The following is an 18025-nucleotide window of genomic DNA, read 5'->3' as shown; positions in this document are numbered from 1 at the left end:
ACAAGTCATGTGCCTGAGTACAGAGAGAGGTTTCCCTATCTTCATTCAAAAACTTTTGGTATAGGACTTGGATGCTTGCAGGCCTTACTTTTCAGGTGTGAGTGCAGAGGGGTTAGTTGTTGTATGTAGAACAGGAACTACTGCAGCTACCTAAAGAGTTGAGGCTTCCTGTGGGAGTAACAGTTCTGTATTTTGCAGTGACTTGAACAGTGCTGTAGGTTGTCCACATTCCTTGCCCTCTCAGTGAGGGTGGAACGTAGTTTTGCTGCCTGAACATTGTGATTACTGCTCCTGGAAGAACTCCAACCTTTGGCACATCACAAACACGGAGTAGTTTCCCACTCACAGAACAATAATGCACGTTCTTGAAGTGTTTTTATCTTCTTGCTAAACGAGTATTTTCAGGGACTTTGCCATTCTTTACATAATGACATGCTTTATTCTTAATCATGTGGCAAGAGCTTTCTTTATTTAGAATGAGAAACAGGAGGAGCTGGCTACTTCTGCAAGTAAAAGCTATATACAGCTGATGCTATACACTGTGCGCATTACGTCAATTGTATTAAATACACTATTGATTTTACAAGTTACTTTGAGGTCTACCAAGTATATTTCTGATACAGTTTAAGAGTGCATGCAAAATATCCACATCAAACTTTAATAAGCATAGAAAGGCAGTAGTATGCACTTTGGTGGACGTCAGTTCAGACAGCTGTTCCTCTCTCCAGGTTCTGTTTAATTTCAGCTGTGTACTTCCCATAGAACCTCTCTGCCTTCTTATTGAACTTGGCATTTCTCTCATTAATGTAGTCAATATCCGCATCATCATTGTAAGGACGTCTTCTACTGTATTTTTCACGTTTTTCAATTCTGTAAGACAAGTGTCAGTGTTTGAAGATGTAGACGAATCATGTGGACTTAATTACACAATTTCTACACACCACGCGTTTCTTAATTTTATCTTATTTACTTACTGTTTTTCAAGATCTGCAACCATTCTATCAATCCCCTCCTTAGTTGGCACATGAGTTCCATGGAGAAGACTGTCAGATGTTGGATAGAGTGCTTCACCACTGAGCAAGAGGAACAGATGGGCACCAGTTTACACTATTGTATTGACTGAGATTCCAGTGCTTCTGTTTGGGTTTTTAATACTGCAGGGCATTAACTTGTGTCTAACTGTAGGAGTCGAAGATGCAGTGATAACTGCTAATATTAAAGACAAACTATGAGACAGTATCACATGCCCATACAAGATAGAGAAACCAGCACTGAAACTCTAAAGCTAAACTTTGGAACTTCATTTAAAACCTGTTGGACTTCTACAAAAAAACAACACAGTAAAAACCCACAACTGACTCCAAAAAATAGAGTAATCCACTTGCACGTCTAAATATTTTCCAGTTGACAAAATACTGCTTCAAACTCAGTAATACTGAATTTGAAGAAAAAAACCTTACCAATTACAATTCTAACTTTTTTTCTATCAAAGTAGAGATTGCAAGGGAGATGATCAGGTAGGCTACGCATTTTGAAATGTTAAAATGCTAATATTACAGTGCTTAAGTGAATACACTGAGAAATCCCTGAAAGGACTGTTTTTTAAGTCTTTAGCATTCATTACAAAATTACAAACATGGGAGATCAGATGACTGAGGTTACACTTACTACTGTTCCTTCAGCTTCTCGTACTGCTCCAGATCAGGTTTGATCTGCCTGGTTAGTCTCTGGTATTGGCGCAACTGAGCAGCTGCGTAATCTTTGGAAGAAAATTAGTTAAGGTGAAGGTTTTTATTTCATGATTCAGTTTGCAACTGAAATATTAACAAAGGTGTTCGTTAGGAATATGGATAATTATATAGTTAAATTGTTACCTGAAAATCCTAGATCTGGATTTTTCCTCTTCTTTTTCCTTTCCCATCTCTCAGCATCCTCAGCACTGATCTCTAAAAGTTTAACTCGCTCATAGTCTTCTCCTCTTGCTGCACATTCCTAATATAGCACAAGTAATATTTAACAAAAACATCGTCCAAGGATTAACCCCCCTGTAAAAGCTCTCTCGACTTCTCTAAGCATTAAGGGGGAGCTTCACTATAGGTCACAGAAAGCCACAGCTCTGTGTTTACCTTCTTCTTTTCCTCCACTTTCAGCTCCCATTCCAGACGCGCTTTTTTGGCTTCCCAGTTCGGTGGTAATTTAAGCCTTTTATCTTCTTCCACCACTTCTTGGTGGTTCAGCTTGCGAGCCTCATTCTGGGAACGAAGCAGTTTATAAAACTCTGCAGACGCATCAACGCTCAGCCGCACAAACTCCAACCCCCAAACCCCCGGTGCTTCGTGTGGGCGGGGGCCGGGTGTGCGTGGGTCCCAACCCCGCTTCCCGACCCCGGGCACCGCGCGAAGCACCGATGTGGCGAAAGGCTGCGGAACCGGGCCTCGGCCGTCCGGAACGGGTGCCCGGCAGGACAGGGGCGGCCCGCGCTGCGAGCCGGCCGCACCCCGGGCCGGCCACGATCCCCCCCCCCGCTGCCGCGTACCCGCTTCATGTGGAGCTCGCGGAACTTGCGCAGCCATCCCTCCCGCTTCTGCGCCGCCGCCGCCGCTGGGCTGGGCTGTGCCTCGTCCTCCGAACCCGAGGAGCCCTGGAACAAAGCGCACTCAGCCGCGGGCGCCGCGGGAAGCCGGGCCGGGCCGGGCCCTCCCGCGGTCGCCTCACCCCATCGGGAGCCGCGGGGCAGTCGCGCTCCACCACCTCCGCCGCCATTAGTGCCGCCGACGCTTCCGCTTCCGCTCCTGCTGACGCACTTCCGGTCGGGCACGTGCCGCGGCCTCGGCCGCCCCTGGCGGGCGGGGGGTGACGGGGCTCTGCCGCGTGCGGAGCGCAGCGGGACGGGGACGGGGCTGGGGCCGGGGACGGGGCCGGGGACGGGGACGGGGACGGGGCCGGGACGGGACGGGACGGGGCCGGGACGGGACGGGACGGGGCCGGGCCGCGCTGCGGGACCCGCGGAGGTCGGTGCTCGGCACGTGCGGGTTGGGCGCGTCGGCTTGTCTCGTGTGTGCCGCGGAGGGGCAGGTGGCAGCGGTGAGTGCCCGTCCTCGCCGTTAGAGGCAGGCCCGGAGCCCCGCCGTTGCTTCTCGGAGCTGCCTGGAAGGCAGCCGTCACATCGCTGCTGCGCCCCGGGCACCGCTGTGTGGACAGGCAGCCTGCTGCAGGCTTGGAGCTACGGCTTAACGAACGCCGTGAAATCAACTTTTTATTTGTTTATTTATTTATTATTCCAGCGAATCAATGTCATGATGCAAACTGTCTGTGCAAAGTAAGGAAGCAATGTGTGAACCAGGTGAATTCTTCTGTGCCTCAGCTTACCTGGAAGCACTGGCAAGATCCAGGGCAGAGAGCCTAGAAGGGATGAAGCCAAATACCGGCACCCCCACAACTGCTCCCTGTCCGCTCATGCTCTGGAGATCACTCACAGCAGGTTTGCTCAGGGAGGAAAGTTGCAGCTCTTACAGAAAACAACATGACAGAGGTTTTGCTTCAACTTCTGAGCAAAGAAAGTAAAAATTTCCATAATATTTCTGGAGCGACCAGGATTTTCCATCTGTACAAAGCCAAATGTAGATTATAAGGGTTTATCACTGGGATTTATATGCCCATACAAATGCATCTCTGTGTATGTAAAAGATGAACATGTGTGCAATGTTGTTGTGCAGTAAAGGTAGAAGGGTTTAGGACTTCTGTTTTTCTGTGAAGAAACAATCCAGGCCCTAGAAGGTTAAGAACTGTTTTATAAATCGACATAGTCAGCTTCAGCTCGTGACTTTCCAGCAGAGGGAAATGCAGCACAAGTGATGAGGGGCTGTGACAATGGCAAGCAGCCCTGGCAAACATGAACTATCTCTGTTCTCTTTTAACTTCACTTTCTTCCACTGCCAAACTCTGATGCATGCTGAGTGATTAAAAATATCAAATACAGTGTTACCCAGCAAGGAGTCAAGTCAGAGGGGTAAAAAAAAAAAAAAAAAGAAAACCTAGTGGAACTAGTGCTGTGACACAGAGCAGACTGGGGCAAAGAATGGGAGGCAAAAGGCACTTACATAGTCCTATTGACAATATCTCAAGAAAGGGAAAAGGATTTTCCCAACATGCTTTTTTTTTGGGGGGGGGGGGGGAGAGTCTCCCCTCACCTGCCTTGTCTGTACCCTTGCAGTTGGTTGGGAAGCATCAAATTTTCATGCATGTGAGGCACCTGAAGCTGGCCATGTGATGGTTGCCACCACACTCAAGGATGGGGATCACTAGTGCTGGAAGAGGGGAGATTTCCTCTGGCTGCTGAAGAAAGCAGCCAGCAACGTGGTTGCCGGAGCTGCGCAGTAAGCTGGGCAGTGTGCTGTCAGGCTCTGAGTTACGTCGGACTGTGGTTTTACCGGCATCTCTGCTCTATCTGGAGCTCCCATCCACTCTGCCTTGAGGTTGCCCCATGGGTCCTGTCCTGGTTTCTGGTTCTGAGCCCTTTGCAGCAAGGGCGTCGTCACCTTCTGCATAGGTGGCCCCATGGAAATGTTTGTTAGTGGAGGTGATCAGTGCATGACAGGAGCCAAGGAAAGCCGAAAGAAACATCTTGCTGCCACTGCAGCAGCAGCCCTGGCCATGTCCTGGCAAGTCTTGATGCTTGTAAAGGAGAACAACAGGATTTGGCCCTGCTCACACGCCCTAAAATGGTGCTCGACTTCAGGGGCCATCTTCACCACATGTGGGAAGAGGTCACCACCACACATGAAACACCACATAAGCTGTGCCCCCCCTGCCTTCAGTCCCTCAACTGGCCTTGCATTTTCTGGAGCATCTAGGCAGTGTCCTGTGACACCTGAGCACTGGGTTGCTCCACGTCTCCCCCGATCACAAGTTAGGAGATACCAGGGGGTGCGACAGGGAAGGAAGGTGGTCTCAGCAGAGGCTGCTGGATATGGGCTCTGTTCTGTGACAAAGTTCCATTCCAAGAGGCCGCAGCTCAGCTGTCCCTCCACGGAGTGGGGCCATCGGCTGCTTGTTTGCATGCTACCCTTTTATTTAATCATGGGAAGCTGGATGGTTTTTATGGGTTTCTGTGATGCCTTGGCCCAACCTAGCACCGAGCTTGGTGGAGCCCCTTTTCCCTTCTCACTACCATAATGCAGTTATAAAAACCCAAGAGGTTTTCCTGGCTTCTGTGGATTTGCTTCTGGGTCTGATGCCAACTCGGTGAGCCCAGTTCCTCATGCAGGTGCCGAGTGCATTACCTGCTTGGTGGTACTGCTGCAAATCACAGTCTGGCTTGGAAGAACAGGGAATTCACCCAATCCTCCCTCGTGCCAAGGAGTGAGGACTGGTCCTGCACAGGCTGACAGTGAGTACACGCAGATCTGCTCTTGCTGTCATTTACAGTTAATTTATTTTTAGATTTAAAAATGTTTTTATTTCTCATGCACACAGAATTGGCACTGCTTTTTTGGGTTGTAGCTGACTCCATTGTCTTCTCCAGTTATGCCTCCCCTGCAGTGCCGAAATGAAAAATTCCAGTTACATATTGTACAGGGGATGGGAGCTTGGAGGAACTGACTCATCTCAGTTATATTTGTCTTTTTCAAAAGGGAAGATCCTGATTGAGGGTTGGTGAGGGAACAGCATCAGTTATCTCCCAGCCAGCACAGCAAATGTGGCGCTATTATCAGGGGTCCACAGGGTACACGTCTGAGTGCCCTCTGCAGAGGCACCAGGCATCCTCGCAGCACGAAGCTCCTTGTGTTGCTCAGGCAATCTGGGCAGCAGTGAACGGAGTGGGTTGTGCTGTTTCTCAGAAAAATGACTGTGGCTCCAGCGTGACAGAGGCCACAGTGTGCCCCCCCCCAGGATGAAGGCCAAGCCTCGGTAGGTAATGAGCCCTGGCCCTGAACACGTTTCCTACCCACGGGGCTTGGCTGAGCCCTTGGAGGCGCTGGTGTGGGTCCTGACGTTGGTGTCCTGCTCCCTGCTCCTGGCCATGGGAGGATGCTGCAGTCAGGACAGTGTCCCCTGTGGTCGGAGTGGGTCCTGCTCCAGTGAGCAGCAGCCACAGCCAACAGTGCCTGGCAGGACATAACTGCAGCCCTGTGGGACTCCCAGAGCCCTCCTTTGTCCCGTAGCCGGTGAATTTGGGCATTTGGTCTGAACTATTTGCCAGGCAGAGAGTCCCAGCTGGAGCACAGTGCTTCCCTGGCACTGCCTGGGGAGGTGCTGCGCTGTCTGCCTGGGACAGACCTCGGTACCTGGCCTGGGTGAGCATCGTGGGGCATGAGGAGAGGGTGGCTGAACAGGGAGGTCAGTGCTCTGTCAGGGTTTGTGCCATTCACCCTCATGCCAGGGACATGATGGGGCAGAAAGGGAAGATGCCGCAGGTTCGCGATGCAGCAGCTCTTTGTGCAGGGAGGAAAAGCACAATCCGTGGTTTACGTGAGGTTCTGCACTACCCCCAGCTTGCTCCGCGCAGAGGTGGTGCTTAAAACAACAGCCGGGACAGCGGGATGGCCAGTCCCTCACCCTGAGCCAGGACACGGCTGCCTCAGCTGGCCTCTCCGCCCCAGGTGTCAGCACCTGCTGCTTCTGCCCTGCAGCACTGCGTCTCGCTCCGTGCTCACAGGGGGCAACGCAGGGCAGTTCTGGGGCTGACCCTGCTGCAGCAACCACTGTGCGGGCAGCTTGACCCGGCCACGTGGTGCCATCGGCAGGCCTGCAGCACCAGCCCGGTGTGCAGGGGCACGGTTTGGGTTTGCTGGGAGCCAGAGCTGCGATGCCATGGCTCGGCCCCGCGTTGCTGTCGGTTGTGTGTGCAGGGCTGCGGCTTGGATGCACGATGCCATGGTTCGGGTGTGCGGTATCAGTGCTTGTGTGTCCAAGGCCACATACAGAGCTCTGCAGTGCCACAACCTGGACCTGTGATGCTGTGGGTCGGACCTGCGGCACCACGGGTTGTTGTGCTGGGTGCAGACACTGCCTGAGGAGGCATGAAGGTGCAGTGCTCCGCCGCGGCCAAGGACAGCTCTCCTCCCCTTGGCTGCCCCAAGGGAGACCCGTGGGGTGCAGCCGCCCCCTGCACAACTGCTGCGTGTCACATCGGTGCTGTCACGTGCAACCTGCCACATGGACTCCTTGCGTGTCAGAAGGGAGCTGGGAGTGTGCTGGGGGATGTGATAAGGCCCCGGCACGCGGTGGCGTGAGGACGGCTCTCCTGCGCGGTCCCAGCAGCTGCAGGAGCCGCTTCCACTTCCTGCCTGTCCCTGCCTGTGCTGCGCAGCTCCATGCTGTTCAACAGCTGCCGCCTTCCATCCTGCTTCGTGATGAAAGGTGCTTTATAAGCGGAAGAACGTTATGATGATCAGGAGGAGTAATGTATAGTCAGGGCTGGTGACAGGGCTCATCCCGGCCCCAGCCCTGGGGATGGGTGGCAGCAGTGGGGGGAAGGACGTCCTTGGGGGTGAGAACCCGTCCCTGCCGCCGGCTCTGGGGGAACTGCAGGGGTGAGCAGGGGTGAAACACGCAGGGTGCGTTTGCTGTGTTCTCACCGGCCAGCTCGCAGTGGTGTCATCCCAGCGGCATACCGACATCTGTGACTCTGACACACGGCCAAATCCCCTCTGTCAATGGGGCTGGGAGCCCTGGGAGAGGCTGGGCTGGTGGGGGTGCTGGGGGTGACCTCCGTTCTCCTGCGCCAGGTGGGTGTCCCTGCTCCAGTCACGCTGGAAAGCCCTTTGCAAGCAGAAGCGTTGGGTAAAGGAAAGGAAAACCAGGCCTACAACTTGCATAGGACCAAATCAAACTTGCAGTAAAGGCATTAATCCAGTGAGACTGCAGACATGCTAGTGTATTGAAGATAAGATTAATCAGGACATATTTACTGATTGAAACAGATCTAATATACTGCCTTATTGCATGTAAAAACCACCACAACCATGAAGAAATTTGGAGAGAGGGAAAAATGAAGATTGTCTGCTTTTGTTTGTTTGTTTGTTTGTTTCTTAGGTAGAAGAGAAGCTGCTTTTCTTTCAATCCTATTCCTTTCAATCATAGACTACAGTTTGTGTCCTGTTGGGTTGCAATTATAATCTTTCAGATCAGACACATAATCATTGGGCTGGAGAGCAAAAAGTACCTGGGTAATGTGCTTAACAGAAATTAACCTGGTTATGTTCATACTCTATTGAAAATGAGAAAGTGCTGATGGTCAAAATCAATTCCTCCACAGCCAAATTACTGCAGGACTGGCTTAGGGTTTCAGCTAAATGCTCAACCCTCAAACAATGATCCTAATTGTATTGAATTAGGCTCCTGATCATATAGTTCAAATGATGGCAACGGTTTGTGTTTAATGCCAGTAGCGAGTGGGTGGGCAAAATGGCAAATTCACCCCATTTCTCCCCGAGGCTGCTCAGGCATCCCGCTGGGTGTCCCTGGTCCCAGCCCTGCTGTGGGGCAGGCTGGGGGGCAGGGGGGTATCCCACAGTTTTGCCAGATGAGGGACTGCGGGTGAGCTTTGCCCAAGCCTTCCCTTTCCATGTTACACTCCATCAGTCCAGGATCATAGCTCAGGCTGGGATGATGGGCTGGGGGATGTATGGTGGGATTATTTGGGATTTGCAGCCCTAGGGGTGAGGGGAGGAAGCAGCAACATGTCCAGACACAGCTCCTGCTGCTGCTGACCCCATACCAGCCCACTCTGACCCCAAAGTGGCACACAGCAGGAATTTCACCGCTTCCTCCCAGAATGATGTACCCAAAGCCCCAGTCCTGCTGGGGTGGGCAGGAGAACCCTTCCTGCGGAGGTGACAGCCTGGGCACCCCAAGCATCTCTTCCCCAGCCCTCTCCTTGCTGAAGATCACAGCCGTCCCTTGGGGGTGAGGTTTCTTTTGGAGACTTCTTAAGTGCCTAGAGAGTGGGGCAGCTCTCTGCAGTGCTTGTCAACTCCTGCCTGGTTACATCTTTTCCCTTAAAAGCCGGAACCTCACAGAGTTTCCTGGATGAGAGCAACTCAGTCATTAACCGTGAATTTCAAATGAAGCAGATTTACAGTATATATCACAGAAATATGCTGCTGCAAGACAGCGGATGAGCAGCCTGGGGTGCTCACCTCTGAGTTTCTCACTGTCCAGGCTTTGGCTGGGAAAGCTTGGCTGATGTGCTGCCCTTGAGCATCACCTGCTGCCACGGACGCCCTCCCCGGTAACGTGTTGTGGTGTGGGGCCGTGCCTGTGCACCGCCAGTTTGGGAGGTACCAGCCCGATTCTCTGCAGCGATGGGCCCTGCCAGTCCCGGTGGGCTGGGGATGTCTCTGAGGCTCCCCAAACCCAGCAACAGCAGAGATTGATTGGTGGGGGCAGATGCTTCCCCAGGGGAATGTGACAAGTGGCAATTAATTAGCTGCCGATAACCAGGAAGGATGGGACCTGTGGTCCCACTGTTGCGATTACGGGGGAGGAGGCCGGTGGGAAGCTGCCACAAGCCGGGCAGCGTGGAGGGGGCACTCCCTCCGTTGGTCCTGGCATGAGTCACATCGAGTCCACAGCACTGTGGGGCCAAGGGCCTGCCATGAGCACCGGGGATTTGCTCCCCTCCCTGCTGGGGCTGCTTCGCCCTCCATTCCCCAGGAAGCTACTCCTGGTGTGTAGCACGAGGCTGCAGCCCCTCAGGGCAGGTGCTGCAAATTCACCTCTTGCTGCCATGGGCAATAGGCAAAACTGAACATGCACCAAAATCTGCTTTCGGAATCACCCTTGCAGGAGGCTAAGCCCTGGCTGGCACTGGGGTGACTTTGGAAATGTTCCCTGAGATCTCATTTTTGAAAAGCACCCGAAGGATTTGGGATCCTGAAGATCCTCATCTTCCCTCTACCCTGGATGAAGCCCAAGCCTGGCCCCAGGGATACTCCCTGCTGAGGGGCTGGGCCTGTGGCACCCTGTCTCAGAAAATGGGGCCCGTGGCAAGGGTGTCTTGCTGGGCATGCCCCAAAGGACGCACTGGGACGGACACATCCCTGGTGGGCAGCGAAGCGGGGGGGGGCTGCAAGGGTGATGCCTCTCCAGGCACGGGGGGCTGATAACGTAACATTTTTCCCCAATCAATGAAGATTTTGGTTTGTGAGTTATTAGCCCAGTGTCATAAACTATCTCAAAACCACAACGGTAAAATACTAAACCTCCATGTTTACCTCCTGTGCATTGCTTTTAGTACCAAAGTCCCACCAGTCATCTCTTCGATATTGCATTGGCCAAACTTAAATACAAATCACAAAGATGAAGCTGTATTTTGGGGAATATTAGTCAATCTCTGCTGTTTTTCAGCACTTGATGGCGTGCAAGGCAACTCCTGTGCCATGAAGCTGCCAGGAGCTGTGGGGCAAACATCGACCTTGTAGTGAGGCTTAGTGGGGACAGGGAAGTGCCGAGCGAGGGCGGCGCCGCAGAAGCTCCTGGGGTGGCATCCCAGTCCCCTCAGGTGTTTTGGGTGCCACTGCCCCTGATTTGTTGTCCCTCCGCCCCCCGCAGCAAACCAGGCAGGGTGGAGCAAGAAATTTCATTTTTGATGCTTTTTTGCCACCACTGAGATTGAACAATTCCAGTCTGAATATCACTTTCTTGTAACCCCACAGTGAGCCCCCCTGTGTGGGAAGCACACTTTAGCTGTCATTAAATATTAAAGGACAGCCGGTGCTTGTAAACAGCAGGCACCTTACCCCCAAGCTGCAATTCATCAGCAATGCGGGGGGGGGGACAGGGGCCAGATCTCCCCAGAGCTCCCAGTACACTGCCCTAGGTGCAAATCCAGAGGTGCTGTGAGTCTGTGGGGTGCCCGCTGCCAGCAGAGGGGCTATGCCCCTCTTACCCCCATCCTCTGCCCAGTGTCCTGGGGAGTCCAGAGGTGTCGGGGTGTCTCCTGATCCCTCCCAGCCTCATTGCTTCTCCTGCCAGCCACAGATTTTCTTTTTAAAGATGCCTCTGCTAGCTCTTCCCAGTATTTTTGTCTCCTGGTTGCAGCCGCTGCATCCTCCCTCGTCATTAACTGGCTGGGTTGGGTTGCTCCGTGGTTTTCCCCTATCCCAGCGGTCTCCCCCTCATTACCCACCAGAATAAACCTTTTGAAGAGGAAAAAATAACAGTAAAGACTATTTCAGGCAGAGCCAGAGGGTTTCCCTCTGCAGCGCTGGGAGCTAGATCCAGGCAAAATTTCCAGCTGCAGAAAGAAACCTGCCCGGCTGCAGCTGGGACCTAGGAGGGAAAAAAGAATTGCAAAGACAGCGGAGGTTGGTTGGGGATATGTGAGCTTGCCCTGGCATACTGCGTGGCTCTGGGAAGGGATGCTGAAAACCACGTCTGTAATCCAGGTGTGAAGCAATTAAGGCTGAAGTTTGCGAGCTTTTATGAAGGGAGTTCAAAGAGGAGAGACGGGGCCACTAGCTGCCTTTTCCAGGGACACACGAGTCGTGCACTGCAGCCCACAGCAGAGCAGGGAGCAGCCCCTGGCACAGGACGTTGTGGCACGGGGCTGTGCGGGCACATCACCCCTGCTAACAAGGCCCCGTCTGCAGCACTGGGAAGGAGCTGGGGCACAGGCTGCTCCCCGGGGCTGCCCAGCAGCCTCCCAGCCCCGCTCACAGACACTCCTTGCAGAGCAGCAGTGTTAAACACACGGTTTCCCATCTCAGCACCTGGTTTTCAGGAACCCCCCACGCTGTTCAAAGCCAGAGGGGGAGAGGAAGCTGCCCCTGTGCAAGCCGTGCCCTTCTCCGCCTGCAGAGACCCCGCCAGGGCCAGCCTCTGCATCCCAGCTGCCCGGAGGGGGTCCCGCTGCCCACCCACGCCCCCAGCCACGCGTGTCCTGCAGAGCCACCCCACGGATGGTGCAGGATTCAGAGGGCTGGGAAAACATCATGGAAAACAAGTGAGAGCATTTCCAGGGCACAGAGCAGAGGTCCCCAGGCTCCCTGACCCCCAGCTGTGCCCCGTGGTCTCCCCAGCCACTGGAAGCATCTCCTAGCAGCAGGATGCAGGCTTGTGTCTGAGACACCAGAGCAAAGTCCTGCTACTATAAGGGCTTTTTTTCTGTGGTTGTAGAGTTGGATTCTGCTCTGATGCAAACAGGTGCAGCTTATTGGGTTTCTTCTGAGGGCTGATTTTGGCCTCTAAAGTGTTAAGTGAGTGCTAAGCCTTATAAAATTACCCTTTCAGCTACTATTTCTGCACAAAAGGCTTTCAGCGACAAGATATGCCAAAGCATCTGATGAAGTAATATGTCTATTCTCATTTATGACATTTATTATTAACAGGAAAAAAAAAACAGACAGAAAGAACTCTTAATTGAAGGACTATTGTGCCGTGGTAACTGCTATTAAATTAATCTGATGCATTCCTTTCCACCCACACACTTTAAAACTTCCTGGTTATAATTAGAACCATTTAAAACCAATTTGACACTCCTTGGATGATGCAGTTCAGCTGCTTAATATGGTGAAGCTTTGGTCAAAGGAGCAGAGAGGGGCTGTGAGCAAGCTGGATTTGTTTGACTCTTCCAGAAAATCAAATCTGGGAGCTGTTTCTTGTGCGTGGGGAGGTTTTGTCCTTCAGGAAAATGCAAGCTCAGGTCTGATCTTCTCCAGTGTTTCAAGTCCCCCAGGCCGTAACCTGTCTTAAATCTTCTGCAGTCATCCTGTAGGAAGTGCTCCTGTGAGAGCTGCTTAGAGCATCCTTTACCCCAGGCACCCATGGGTACTGGGCAGGCTTGGCAGCCTTGGTTTCTGCTGGGGGGATGCAAATGCTTTCCCCCTGTTTTGGGAGGTAACTTGAGTGGTCACTTCCTCCTTTGTGCATGATAATGAATGCACCAAAACAGAAAACACAGTGATGCAAAAATATTTGGTCATTTACGTGCAGGAGGCCTTAGAGGCATGCTGATACCACGCGCCTTGCACCAACAGTCTGCCCCCCTCAAACCCTCGGCCTGGGCCAGGAAGCCCTCAGAAGGTGCTAATCCAGGGTGGGATTCAGGAGCCATTCCCCATGTGAGCCCTCTGGCTGTGCAGGAGCAGGGGCATCTCTGTTTGGTGGGAGAAAAACAGAGAAACCATGAGGCCGAGCCGACAACCAGTGCTGAGCCCCAGAGGGTGTCACTTCTGCAAATCTGTTCCTGCTCTGCTGCCTTTATCTGTCATTCTCGTAACCACCTGGGTGGCATTTTGATGGTATCTGTGGGGCTGCACACAGCGCTCCAGCACATCCCCGACCACCTCAAGGCAAAGCCAGTTCCTCTAACCAGCCCTGGAAGATCCCTTTAGTCACGGTATCTTTACTGTCACCTTCTGTTTCCTTCTCCATTTGGCTTTCAGTTTTGTGACATGTGTTAACCAGGACTGCACGCCGGATCCAAGCCCAGCCCCGCAGCTTCCTCGCATGCTGCTGGGACGATTTCCTCCCTCTGCAGTACTGGGCGCCCACCTTGTGCCAGGGGTGTGCTGAGCCCCACACCTAAATATCCTGTGCACCAACAGCTTAAATTCTTACATTATGAGTGAAAACCGAGCATTTTGTGCTCTATGCCCTCTGTTACGTGTGTTTTTTCCCTCCGGGAAGGGCTGTGATTGGAAATTCATGGGCTTGAGCACTACCCCTGGCTTCCCTCTGCTGCAGCTTGGTTTCAGGTCCCATCCCCAGCAGCTCCTCCGGTGCCCCCAGTGGTTCCCCAGACCTTGCCCTCCATGGGGGCAGGTGGCAGCTCCTTGTTCCACTCGCTGCTGTCACGGCTTTCCCCAGGCTGTTTGAGCAGTGCCCCATGGGCTTCTGCACTGACCGCAGCTCCAAGGCCTTACTTAGCCATTCTGGCCAGCCTTACTTGCCCTCCTTTGGTGCCAGATCCCTTCCTTTCCATGCCAGTACTTTTCCTTTTAATACACATCATTGCTTTCCCTCTCGCTAACATTTTACATCTCTCCCAGATGCCCTTAATCGTCCTCAGCTCATCCTCATTTCCTTCCTCCCTTTGCTGCCTGCTTTGGACTTGGCACAATGGTATGAGGTGAAGATGTGTGCTTGCCCGGCTGAGACTCGTGCTGAGGGGTCTGGCAGGGAGTGGATCTGTCAGAAAAGACAAGCAAAAGATGTGTATTTGTTCACCCAAGTGGACCCCAGCTGCGGGGCAGGGCTCCTGGGTGGGGCTGGCAATGAGGAGCTGCAGCCAACAGGCCATCTCCATAGGGCTGCTGCACGATGGGCTGGCGTCACTGCTTTTGTGTTTGTTTTTTGGTTTATTTTTTCTTTTAAAAAATATACTCTAATTTTCTGGATTTTGAGTTTCTTCCATCTTTCTGTCCTCTCCTTTCTGCTCTGGAGTGTGATCAACCCCCAAATTCAGAGTTTATTTATGCGTTTGTCTAATATGTTTTTTTTTTCCTCTCTTGCTACTTCATAATTTTTTCCCAACTTTGGAAGCGCGACAGAGTGGCCAAAGGAAAAACAAAACAAGTATATTTCTGCTACCCTGTAACTTTGCAAAAATGCTGCGTGCTTGCGCTGCTGCTCTGCAGGAGGCGTAACAAGAACCAGTGGCTGCAAGCTCCGGCCAGACAGAGTAAAATTAGCAAGCAATGCCACGCTGCCAGGAGGAGGTGGGAGAGGGGGAAATAAATACGCCTCTTGAAGCTTTTGGAGCCCAAGGGGGCTCATGTGGAGGGAACAGGATGGGAGGGGAGCGCCTGGGGCAGTATGCAGAGCACCCTGGAGAGCACTGCACCCTCCACACTCACCCCTCGTGGGGCTGAGCCGAGTCTGAGGTGAGTCCCTGCTGAGTGGTTAAATGTGCTCACTAAAACATCCCCACCTGTCAGCATTCGCCATCCCACCTCCCTTCAAAACCAGAGTGTCTTCTGTTTCCTTCTAAGCCTTGGCTTTTCTGTGGTTTCCTGTTGACACCGGGAGGAGCGGGGCTCACACGTGGCCCTCGCCGCGGTGGTGCCCTGACAATTTCCTGCTCCCGAGGTCCTGGAATGAGCCACGCATGGAGCAGCCACCCTGCCCAGCTCCTTGCCTGCTGCAGGCCATGGGGAGACCTTGCCGGGCAGAAGGAACAGTGCGTGCCTCCCTGCTGCTCCGGGCAGAGATTTCACCTGCTGCTTGCAAGCCGCCTCTTGGCAGGAGGTGTCAGCAGCGATCCCCGGGGGTTGTCGACACGCCTGCGCCCACAGTTCTGCGCTGCTGTTCCCACAGCTGTCCCTTTGTGTCTGTATGTGCCTGTAAAACAGACTGAAGCACCTTGAATTTTGCTCTTCAGGAAAAAAAATAAAAAGAAAAAAATAAAAAGAAAGTAATCCAGGCGCCATTTTTAGGTGTAGAAAGCAAAGCATTGGGCTGCGCGGGTCCCTGATGCCTGTGCCTGGTGCTTGCTGGGGGCCCTTTAAGTATTTCTGAGAAACATCATGGGCTGGACTATAATTCGTATATATAAACATCCATTAAAGTAACTGTAGAGATCAGGACATGGACAAACGTGATTAGGGAATAAACGCTGCCAGATCAGAGGTCCTGGCAGAGGACTTGGCTGGAACTTGATTTAGGCATCAAAGGGGGTAATTTGATAGAATAAAAAGCCAATGCTTATTAAGCAGGAGAATGGTAATAAAGACACACGGGTCCCTGGGCCAGCACATGGCTGGGACCACATCTGCTTTGATGGCAGCTTCTTGCAGACATCCTTGAATCAGCCATCCACGTGCATGGCTGTGATTTAGGAAGGCATCATACAACAGGCTCTCTGGGGAAAGTACAGGGCTTGGTGCAACAGTTAACACTGTTGTCGTGTCTGTAGCATCCTTTCGTGATGTGGCATAAGAACTTCTTAAGAAAAAATAATTTTTTGATCTGGGAAGTTGCTGGGCTCAACTCCCCTACACCTGTTGAACAACAGACCCAGTGTGTATGAGTACATTAGGAGGAAATATCAACCTGGCAAGATATGAGCGCCAAAAATAGGAGCAACAGAGTCACTTCACTTGAAAGCTCAAAATGCTGAAAGCAGCTTCTTGGGAAGTCAGCAAGCTGGGTGCAGATGTGGCAGCGGAAGCAGCACAGGCATAGCTCAACACTTGCTTCCTTCCTGGGAATGGAAAAGAGGGGTTGGTTGAAATCAAGGGGGATGTAGCAAGGGACAAATCTTGTTAAAGACCATTGGAGCCCTGTGTCCTGCAGGTTCGGAAATGAAGCCCAGACCCGCAACGCGGAGCTGGTACAGTTTGGGGGATGATAAGGTGCAGCATAAAACGCCTGGCACCTGATCTGCCCCCAAGGCGACACTGACAGGGTGGAGGCAATTAGGGATTAATCAGTTGCAGTTGGTGGGAGGGGGTGGCAGCTTGTGACTGTGGCTTTGCTGCACGTGAGCATCTCTCCAGAGAGCTGGTGAAGGGATTTGGGGGGGGGGGTTACTTGCTCCTGTGCTACAATATGCAGAGTCTGCTTTGCAAAATGTGAGTCTTGGAAAGCTGTTGTTGCTCCTTGGGGCTGTTGTGGTGTCAAAATTTCTGATGTACAGTCTGTACTATTCCCAGGGTGTCTGACCCCTGGGAAAACCAAGGGCTGGAAAGTAGCAAAAAAGTAAAATTTGGGCTGTCCTTGCCTGGTGCTGCTGCTCACACACTGCAGGAAGAATTGGGTTGTCCTCTATGGTCTTGGGGCTGGCAGCTTTTGGGAGTCTCTGTCCCTGTCTTTGTTCCATATTGTGCTGGGAATAGGGTGGCTGCTGGCTAACCTTGTATTTACCTCTCTGGAAATACCTACAAAATCATTCAGCTAATCCACTTAAAAATAAGTAAATAAGTAACAAAGTATTTTCTTCTAAATTGTTTGGAAAAGGCTTCTGGCCAGATTTAAAAGGCCACTAAAGAACATTTCTGAGCAGAAAACAAATAAACAAAAAACCTTTCCCATTAAGAAGGGGGAGTGCTTTATTTTGAAACACTGGCATAATGTGTTTGACAGTTTTGACTTTTAAGATGATACTTCAGGAAATGGAATGAAACTTGCATAGCATTTTGATGTCACTCAATGTGCAGGTTTAGCTGAGAAGCTCTCGCTGGAGAAGCTGCCCATCTGCTGCCAGCATGTGGGGCCGTGGCGAAGCTGAGCTACTCTGATGGCTTTGTCAGCTGTCCAAATGAAGGGGAGAGAAATATCAAGGAACCCGCTCATTTGCTTGAACAAACCTCCTTTACAGGAGCAGGCTGCTGGAAGGCAGGTTGGGTTTGTTGGGGCTCTGCGGCTTCCCAGCTCACCAGCCTTCCATGACAGTTAACCAAATTGCTTTATTTTCGATGCAGCAGTAGTTCAGCTTTCCATGCCCTCCTGCTGCTCAGAGCCTGTGCGTTGGCTCCCTTCGCTTGTCTGCTGTGCGATTGTTCCTGCGGGTCTCATTTTTTCTTTCTGTCTGTCTTCCCTTTCTGCATTTCTTTAAATGCCAAACCTGGCTATTTTTCATGCTGGCAGGGCGTTGGTGGGAGCTGGAAAGCAGCAGCAAATCTTTTGGACTCTGTGGGGAGTAACTCTGTGACGTACTTCAAGGGGAGGAACTTCCCCTCTTGCCTCCGTAGCTTGGCCGGTCCCAAAGGTTGTCACCCAGCACGGTGACACTTGAGCACTTAGTAGCCTGCTGTCAGCCCCCAGATTAATTATTTCTCTTCAGTTTTCCTGAGTTGGATTCTCTCCATCTGATCTATTGATTTGAATTTTAAGTGATGGGGATAATGGTATTTTATTATTATTGTTATTTTTTTTTTATTGTGCTGTGCTGGGAGATGAGGCAGGGGGCACAGGCACTGTAGAAATAAATACACTTATTATTGCATTAGTGCAGGGGAAGGAACAGGATGGCAAGGGCACAGTGGCTGCCAGCAGCCCCCCGCAGGAGTTGGCAGAGCCCAGCAGGAGCAGCGGCCGCTCGCTCCCCTGCCGCAGCTCTGGGTGGCACCTGCTCGGG

At 52.1% G+C, this 18025-nt stretch overlaps 1 protein-coding gene and 1 long non-coding RNA gene across 2 annotated transcripts; one reads left to right on the top strand and one right to left on the bottom strand.

Annotated features, from left to right (window-relative positions):
- Positions 1-447: 447 nt before the first annotated feature.
- SYF2 (SYF2 pre-mRNA splicing factor) lies at positions 448-2834 on the bottom strand. The gene is made up of 7 exons (XM_048049629.2): positions 2716-2834; positions 2537-2641; positions 2127-2252; positions 1875-1992; positions 1669-1759; positions 975-1073; positions 448-870 (listed from the first exon to the last, which is right to left on the bottom strand). The coding sequence occupies exons 1-7, from the start codon at positions 2761-2763 to the stop codon at positions 705-707; spliced, it is 753 nt and encodes a 250-aa protein (XP_047905586.1). The 5' UTR covers positions 2764-2834; the 3' UTR covers positions 448-704.
- LOC125180312 (uncharacterized) lies at positions 2700-3978 on the top strand. The gene is made up of 2 exons (XR_007158672.2): positions 2700-2809; positions 3285-3978. It is a non-coding gene; the product is annotated as an uncharacterized lncRNA (long non-coding RNA).
- Positions 3979-18025: the final 14047 nt, after the last annotated feature.

This window comes from Anser cygnoides, chromosome 24 (genome assembly GCF_040182565.1).
Source record: "Anser cygnoides isolate HZ-2024a breed goose chromosome 24, Taihu_goose_T2T_genome, whole genome shotgun sequence".
NCBI lineage: Eukaryota > Metazoa > Chordata > Aves > Anseriformes > Anatidae > Anser > Anser cygnoides.
Note: the sequence above shows the minus strand (reverse complement) of the source record. Positions and strands in the feature narration are given on the sequence as shown.

Bases quoted from the DNA above. Each gene is read 5' to 3' on its own strand.
- SYF2 (XM_048049629.2), bottom strand. From the start codon at position 2,763: ATGGCGGCGGAGGTGGTGGAGCGCGACTGCCCCGCGGCTCCCGATGGG. The intron at 2,253-2,536 runs GTACGCGGCAGC...CTTCGTTCCCAG, and splicing joins GCGAGCTCCACATGAAGCGG to AATGAGGCTCGCAAGCTGAA. The intron at 1,993-2,126 runs GTAAACACAGAG...GTGCTATATTAG, and splicing joins AAGTGGAGGAAAAGAAGAAG to GAATGTGCAGCAAGAGGAGA.